The sequence below is a fragment of the Helianthus annuus genome, chromosome 4 (assembly GCF_002127325.2).
Source record: "Helianthus annuus cultivar XRQ/B chromosome 4, HanXRQr2.0-SUNRISE, whole genome shotgun sequence".
Lineage (NCBI taxonomy): Eukaryota > Viridiplantae > Streptophyta > Magnoliopsida > Asterales > Asteraceae > Helianthus > Helianthus annuus.
In genome coordinates, this window is record NC_035436.2 from 18,214,127 (window position 1) to 18,223,363 (window position 9,237).

General features: G+C 34.5%; 1 protein-coding gene across 1 annotated transcript; it reads right to left on the reverse strand.

Moving 5' to 3' along the window:
- Nucleotides 1-625: 625 nt before the first annotated feature.
- Nucleotides 626-2,786, reverse strand: LOC118491450 (HIV Tat-specific factor 1-like). The gene is made up of 3 exons (XM_035989246.1): nucleotides 2,550-2,786; nucleotides 1,722-1,925; nucleotides 626-706 (listed from the first exon to the last, which is right to left on the reverse strand). Exons 1-3 carry the CDS (start codon nucleotides 2,784-2,786, stop codon nucleotides 626-628), a joined length of 522 nt encoding a protein of 173 aa, XP_035845139.1.
- Between the last annotated feature and the right edge of the window lie 6,451 nt (nucleotides 2,787-9,237).

Consider the following 9,237-nt stretch of genomic DNA (forward strand, 5'->3'; position numbering starts at 1 on the left):
TGTATATGACAATAATCAGAAGCATTCATGTCATTAATTTAAATCAGCATTGTTATTAAGCCCCAACTTACTGTTTAATTATTGTACGGATACATGGAAATTTGACAATTGTCACATAGCGTACTGTGTGATGTACTATATATCATTTCCTCTTTTTACACAAAACTCATTTTAATTTTCTATTGTTTTTGGCTTTTTCAAATTTTCTAATGTTTATGGATTTTCTGACAACGCTTACTCCCCTAAAATTCAAAACATTTAAAGAAAATTTGACAACCTGATACTGATAGCTTTGTCTCGCCATCCATTTTCTGCATCTCACGCTCTGTTTTGCAGAAAATATACCCACATGATTTACAACACATTGATATTTGACAGTTTTGAAAACTGTTTTTTCAATCTTGTGAAATTAATCATCTTTGTTCAGCCGTGAGGGTTTCGGCATATTCAATGAACATATTTTTGAAGATTCTTGATATTTGACAAAATTTAAAAAACACACATATTTTTTCATTTTTCAAATTTTGACAGAATAAAAACATATTTTTGCTTTTCAAAATTTTCAATTTTTAGGGTTTTTGAAATATGGTTTATTTTTGTACAGAAACGAACAAACTCCCTTGTTTCAGTTGCAGGGACTAGCAGCCTCCTCCTGTGCCAGGCTGCTCCTCTGTTTCTTCTGACATTCAACCATCTGTTGGAGCACCTGCACATTCAAATTACTCAATTACTTGAACAATTTAGCCCAGGTTTGTTTGACCTTAGGCATTTCAACACAATATGCTTCATTTAATTTTGGAAAATTTTTGTCGTTTGGTACAAAACAACCTTTCATCCTTAATTTCAACTATTTTGGTTGAGTCAGTTTTCTGTTCAGAAATAGATTGTGTCTTAACCACCCAGGTTTGTCCTTTTGAAACAGTTCTTTTGTAAAAATGTGAATCATTTTGAGTGTTTTGATTTTGAACAACAACTTTTGGTTTCCAAAACTGGTTTGGTTTCGTTGCATCAACAGTTGTTTCCAACTCTGTGTTGTTCTAAATCTTGGTGTCACTGGTTTCCATGTTTGTTGTGAGTCAGCCTTTGACATTTTTGGCCTTCCAAGTTTGCTTTGAGTCAAACTTGGTTGACTTCTGATTCACAACATTAGACTTCTTTTCCTCAACACCAACAGGCTTCGAATTTGGACACTTGCGAGCAAGATGTTCAATTTGATCACATTTAAAAACATGTTCTATTTGAGACATCTTTGGCCTATTGTTGTTGCTTTTTCTGAGCATAGAACTCTCATTAGACTGCCGTCTAAATTGGAGTTCTTTCTCTTCTTCTGAACTTGTTCCCGTGAACGAAGTTCATCTTTTTCTGATAGTTTGGCGTTTCATTTCTTTTCCAATTCTGTTTCTTTTTATAACCCAACCCAGCCTTCATGTTTTTCTTCTTGAAACTAGGTTTGTTATAAAAAGTTTTGTTGCCTTTCCAGCAAATTTTGAAAATCTCGGATTTTTCAATTTCAATCAACTTGAACACTTTGTCAATCTTTTCTGAAATCACATTCTGAATCGGGACTTCATTATCTGAGAATAATTTGTCCGATCCAATCATGGTATAAACCAATCCTTTTGAATCATCATTCGTATTTTTCTCAGATTTGAGTTTTTCAGATAACCTTCATGAAAACTACCTTCATTTTCATCCTGTGATTCAGATTTACCTGTTTCAACCGACTCTTCTTTCAAAACACTTTCAACGGCTTTTTCTACCACCTCTGAATCACTAGAATCATCAGATTTGGAATATGTTACGTCAATATTATCAGGCAATTGATCAACCATGTTGAAAGTTTTTTCCACCTTCTCGTCATCATAGAATGTGAATTTTTCCTCAAACGGTGGTGGAACCTGATGATACTCTGAGCCAATACCTTTCTTGTTTTTTTAAGAACCGTTATCATCCGGTTTTAGATTGAAAATGCATTCAAGAACATATGATGAAGCGTGATAACTGTGTAACTTGTTGTTATCTTGTTCTAAATCAGCTATTTTACGCTTTAGCTTAGCAACATCTTCAATGTAAGAATTTACAACTTGTTGTTTTATTTCATACTGTCGCTTAAGCGTATCAGATGTTTCAGAACAATGTTGCAATCTCGATTGAACAAGTTTCATTTGACTTTTCACGTCTTCATATGACTCTTTTGTAATATGAAATGCCAATTTTATTGAATCATACTCTTTTTTCATTTCTTGAAACGAATTTTCTTTTTGCAAACATTCTTCATTCATTTTTGAAACCTTTTCTTTCAAAATCTCATTTTCTTTTTCTAAACTCTTGCATTTTTGTGTCAGTTTTTCATCATTGTCTTTCAAAATCTTTTCATTTTCTAACATTTCTTTGCATTTTTCTTTGAAAACTTTTTCAGTTTTAGTAAAATCTTGATCTCTTGTTCTGAAATTTTCATCTTTTTCAGTACAAGCACTGCACGTTTCCATGCATTTCTTGCACTGTTCAACATTTTTGTTTGAAACTTCAGATTCAGTTGAAGTATTTACCTCAGTGATTGGCACCTCGGCTTTCTCTGCTGTCTGTGTCTGAGCAACTTCTTTCTCTTGCTGTTCCTCGGCATCATCTGCTTTAACCGATCTTTCCAGCTTCACACCATCTTCTTCTTTCTTCTTCAAATCATCTTCATTCTCCTGTTTTTTAGTAACAGCTTCTTCTTCTTTCACATCTTCCACTTTCTCTTTCTCAGCAACCTTCTTCAAACTCATCAACCAACTCATCAACATTCTTCTTCATTCTTTCTTCATCCCTCTTCTTCAGACTTGCTGTCATTACATCTCTAATTATCTTATCCAGCCTTTTCAGATAATTTCTATCTTTTTCAACATTTGAATAATATTCGTCGGATAGAGGGATTACTGCAAGAACATCATTGTACACTACCTCTCATCTATGAACGACTGGATCTCCATTTCAGTTGATGTAACACTCTCGCTTCTTGTCGTACCTTCCATAAAACTTCGCTTCTTCAAACTCTTCATGCATCTTTTCAATTCTGCAATCTGTAAAGACTCGTTCTCTATCAGTTTTCTCTTTCAGAATTTCTTCTTTCGTTTTCTCTTTCACAACAGCAACAAAAGCACTCTGTTTGTTGAATCCATATTCTTCTTCTGGAAGAATATCATTCTAGTTGATTCCTGCATCATCTTGTTCTTCTTCTAGAATAAAGTTACTCCAGTCAAAACCTTCATCATCTTGGATCACTACAAATGCTCTTAACTTCTCTTTCTCAGAGTTGTTTTCAATTTGTTTCATGTTTGGTGGCTCCTCTTTGCTCCTGTGATAAATCGCTTTACGATAGTAATCGTCTTTGAATGGATTAGCGGTTTCTTCAACAGTAGAGTTTCTGCATTCTCTTTTAAAATGACCTTTTTGTTTGCATTTGAAGTAGGTCACTTTTGATTTGTCGAAGCCCAGCTTTGTTGATGGTCCTCCGATTGTTTGTCTGCCAGTAATTTCCATGAACCGCTGAGCTCTATGAATGTAGCTAGCCAAACACCATCTCAGATCAATGAGTTCCATCTCTTCCGGATCTATCTGGTCATAATCTTCCTTTGTCAGTTCGGAATTTCCAATTTTCCCAGCTACTAGACTTTCATATGATTCTAGAATCGTTGCCATAAAACTCATTTGCTTTTTAGCAGCGTTAATGCTCATTGCTGGAGAATTTTTCAGCTTTAATGCGATGTTGCAGAGAATTTCTTCAGATTCTTTCGAGTTTGAAGCTGTTGAAGATGAATGATACCCTGGATTGTAGCTTGATGAGCTTTTCTGTGAGTCTTTCGACTTTTCAACACTGAATGCAGTCTTTGGTGATTCACTAACTTTCACTGAGGGTACACTGCCCTTGTAATAAAGACCTACATTTTGTTGATATGATGAACTGCTCATCTTGCTTTGTTTCTGCAATTCAAGATCGTGACTTTCAATCTTTTCAGTCAAAGCTGTTGGTGCATATGTCTGTCGACTTCGTCTTGTATCGAGTCTTGAATTTGGTTAGATTGATCAGGGCACGTAAAACGAGAAAAGTATAGAAAATCTCATTTCGCACGAAATGACAAAGAGTTATTTCGTACGAAATAGCAATTGGCTATTTCGCATGAAATGAACCCTGATCATTTCGTACGAAATACCCTTTGCTATAAATACCTGATGTGCCTAGGCATTTGTAACCTTCTCTGATTCCGGTACCGAACTGCTACCGACGTGGCATTCGATCTGTAACAGTGTAATATCAATATACAAGACATTTAAAGAGGAAATCAAGCTGTATTCAAGTCTGTATCATTGTTTCCGCCTTTGATATGGATTAGAACTCTTCTGATAGACTCGTTTAGATCGATTCTCGATCTTACAAGTGGTATCAGAGCTCAGGAGAAAGAGTTCTTGCCAAATCAGCCTGATTTCATCAAAAATTCTGATTTCTACACCTTCTTTTCAAAATTAAACTAAATTTCACGGTTAAAATGGATTGAATTTCTCACATTATAAGCGAAACATCATGTTAATGAATCCTTGAAAGAATTGGACTTAAAATCTATCTAGAACTTGGTAAAATTGGTCATTTCGTTTGAAAACATTCACGGATTGTGTGACGTCAGCACTATTTCGTACAGAATAGACCTTGTTTTCACACGAAATCAACTGCTTGATCCTCATTTCGCATGAAATCATCTTCGTAAAATTCATTTCGTACGAAATCAACTCCTTGTACCTCATTTCGCACGAAATAGGCTGTTTTTCCTGCATTTCGTACGAAATCAACATCTATTTCGTACAAGAGGACTATTTCGTTTGAAACTTGTATTTCGTGTAAAATTGATTTCGCTTGAAAGTGGTATTTCGCTCCAAAAAGTCATTTCGCACCAAAATTCATTTCGTGTGAACTTGTATTTCGCTTGAAAACTTTGATTTTGAGGATTTGCAAAAGTTGATTAACGAAACATGGAAGAAGAGTTTTACAATGCATTTGCTACCCCAGTTGCTCCAGTTACAGCTGCCGAAACTGTTTACAGTGAGAATGAGACGGGAACTTACCAGAAACCGCCAAAGCTTATGTACATTGAAGATTTTAAAGGATGGAAAAATCGTTTTGAAAACTGGGTGCAAGCCTATAGGTTTGATGCATGGTGTTCGCTAGATGTAGATTATGTTAAACCGAAAGATGAACGTGGGAATGAAAAGGCATTTAGTGACTATTTAGATGGTGAAAAATTAAAATACACTAGTGAGAAGATGATGATTAGCATTCTTCAACAAGCTGTAAAAGAAGACATTTTTGTCTTGCTTCAACATGAAGATACTGCTAGATCAATTTGGTTGGCATTGATTCAGAAGTTTAAAGGGAGTGCTGATATGATAAAAAATAAACGTGCATTGTTAAATATGTTTGTAGCTTTTGAGGGTGAATCAACAAAAACTACTATTGATAGATATTGTCATCTTGTTCAGGAAATGAGAAGATTGGAGATCAAGAAAGAAGATGATGAATGGGTTGATAAGCTTGCTGATGCACTACCGCAGAATAAGTGGGGAACATACTTGTTGATCTTAAAACACATGAGAAAATCGGAAAATATAAATTTGGCTAAATTCATTCAGAAGATTGAAGAACATGAGTTGGATGTTCAGAAAACTGCGATCATGAATAATCCAAATGCTCAACAAGATGTTAGTCTATACTACAGAGGAAGCAAATTTGAGATTACTCCAAGTCCAAAGATTAAAACTGCTTTTAGTGCTGATGGTTCTTCTGGATCAAATGGTAGTACTGTAACTCAAAGTGGTGGATATTCTTCATTATTTTCAAGTTTTGATCCGAATTTTACAACACAAAGTCAGCAACGACAGAATTCTACAAATCTGCAACGTAATGTTACATTGAACATTCAAAATGGTCAACATCTTTCTCCAGAAATAGCTAAGCAACACATGGCTTCACTGGTTACTATGTTAGAGTGGTATGAAAGCTTAGTTGCTGGTAGAATTGGAAATCCAATGCTCACCAAAGAGGATTATGATCAGATTGATTCTGAGGAACTTGAGTTGATGGATATCAAGTGGTGTTTAGCTAGTGCTGGTAGAAGAGCAGAAAAATTCCAACAGATCACCAGTAGAGATGAGTTTCGTGAAGTTGCCAAATCTCCAGTAGGTTTTGACAAATCAAAAGTTACATGTTTTCGTTGTAGAGAAAAGGGACATTTTAAACGAGAGTGCACCAACAAAGAAGCTACTGGAGGACAAGAAAAGAAAAGATTATCATTAGAAATCAATCTTTCATCAGATTGCTGAACAACCATCATCTTCCCGTGCTATTGAAGATGGAAAGAAGAAAGCTTATCTTGTCAATCAAGATGATGAAAAAGTTGTAGAGGGATTTAGTTGGGATAAATATTGTCCAGATAAAGAATTCTTAGAAAAATCAGCTTATGTTGCTCAAATCTTGAAAGAAGAGTCAGTCAAATCTAAACCGAAAAGAATACCAATTTTTAGTGAACTAGGATTTGATGCAGACACCGATGATGAAGAAGAGTATATCAATAAAGCTAGAAAAGGTCTGGATACTTACAGTTTTAATTTGTTTTTTGCAGATAAGATCGAGATGTTGAAAGAAAAAAGGGCTGCTCGACTAAAGAGAGAATGGGAAGATTTGGAAGCAAAAAGAATAGTTGAAGAAAATGCAAAATTGGAAGCTGAGCAAGCAAAGGTTGAAGAAAATTCAACAGAGAAGATCAAAGATGCAGAGTGTGTAGAAACATCAGAATTTGATGAAGAACCGATAATTGAGAAGGTGGTAGAAAAAATTGTTGAAGTGGAGAAAATAGTTGAAAAGATCGTTGAAATAGAGAAAATTGTAGAAGTTGAAAAGATTATTGAAGTTGTGAAACCTTGTCTAAAATGTTTGGAATCTTGCAAACATTGTGAAAAGAAAGACAAGAAGATTTGTGAACTTGAAGAATTGAAAGAAAAAATATTGTTTGATATGAAGTATGTGAAGGAATCGTATGATGTACTGAACATAACAGTTGATGGTTTGAACAAGACAAATTTGGAAGTTGATGCTGCTATGACAATGATGAGTTCAACATTAATGACGAAGCAGAAAGTCATCAATGAGTATATTGAAGACTGTGCTAAACTGAAGCAGGATTTAGAACTTGAAAAGATTGAAAGTGAAAGAATCAAACGATTACTGTTGAGTTATACAACTTGTGATTATTTGATTGATCGAGTTTATCCTACTGTTGCAGGTCTTGAAGCCTTTCAAGATAAAAAGACAGAAGATACGGATACTGGTAAGAAACAAAGTGTCAAATATAACAAGTGTCCGCCTCCAATCTATGAGAGTTATTCTCCCAGAAAGCCAAATGAGGAACAATTAAAAAAGGCTGTCAACATAAAGTTAACGTCTAAAACCATTGATGAGTTACCAGATAACATTGACGTCACATTCACAGCGTCTGACACTGATCATGAGTCTGAGTTATTAAAGAAAGTGGTCGATCAGGTGTTGGATATGGATGAAGAGTCAAAATCGGAATCTAAATCTGAAAGTTCGAGTTCGTCAGACAAGGGTCCGAGTTCACCAGTCAAACGGGTTTACAATAAAGAATTCTTGTTATCGAAAAATAATTTGACTGATGAAACGTTTAAAGTTGCATATACTTTAAATGATTCCGACAAATTATTTTCTGATGAAGAATTTCCAATAAGAAGTGTCAAAACTGAACAGATCAAACAGGTTTTCAAATTAATAGAAATTAATATTTCTGAAATAAAAGATTTAAACCTTCATGAAAATCTAAAAGATACACTTCAAGAGTTCAACAGAGATTGAACAAGAAAAAAGGTTACAGTTCTGGTCCTGGTTTTCAACAGAGATCAAATCATAACAGTAATTTCAAAAAGAAGGGTTTAGGTTTCATTTCCCCAGAAAATTATAAAAATGAGAAAAATTATAAACCAAAAACTAAGTTTGTCTCAGGTACAAGCTTAGTAGAAGAAGAGAAGAAATCTTTCTGGGGACAGTCAAATCAAGAGTTTCTCGCTGAGAAGAAAAAGAATATGATGATGAGATCTGACCAGAGAGTTGAGAGAAGAAAATGTTTCAAATGTCAAGAAGTCGGACATATTGCTTGGAATTGTTCGAAGGCCAACAATACAAAACAGGGAGTTTCTTTTAACTCAAAATTGAAAGAAAAACATGTTGATGAAAAGAAACAACCAACCGAGAAATCTAAGGTGTTTGAAAATTCGACTTTCAAAACTGGTGAGGTTTCAAAACGTTTTTACAAAAGAAAAGTCGATTTGAACAAACAGAAGTGGGTTGTTAAATCAGAAAGTAATTCTGACAATGAATCTGACTCGTCAAAGTCAGAGGAGTCATCTGTTGAGAAAAGAAATGAGAATTTCATTCTAGAAATGAACGATGAAAACTTTCCGCCATTGTCAAAAGAAAATCTGAAGTTGAAAGTTGGTAAGGTTGAAATTTCAGATCAATTCTTTACTGATAAGAAAGAATTTGATGCTGAAAAGGTTTTCAATGGAAATGTTAAATATATTTTTGGAAAGATGGTTGATGGAAAGGTAAAGGGTGTAAAAGAGTTTTATAAATCCAAAAGATGGTGGGAGAGAGTTGAATCAAAATCACCCAAGGCTGGTCAGGCTTGGGTGACAGCATTTTCTACTTAAATTCCTAACTTGCCAGAACTCCCAGGTTGGTAATCGTGGAGTAGGAATCGGCATCTTTCTTGAGAAATTCACATCTGTGATATTTCGACCTACATGTGGTATTAGTATTCTTGAAATTGTTATATTTCTTCATATAAGTGGTTGAGTTTATGAGTAAACTTGCAAGTGGTTATCAAGGTCATTAAGTTGAACTTGATTTAACCTTCATTCAAAGTGATTGAGAAAACAATGTGATGAATTGAACCCCAATTTTACAAGTGGTAAAATCAACGAAACTTATTTTTCGGAAAAACCATTTTGATTAAAACAAACTTAAGTGTTTTGAAATCTTAATGGGAAAATAGTTTGTTATAAGGGGGAGTTCTGATTGTTTAAGCCAAGTGGTTGGCGAATTGAAGCAATTCACAACAGTTGTCATTTTACTTGTACAGTTTGATTTAAAATTTTCGTTAAATGATTTTGAATTTTAGGGGGAGTAAGATTTTT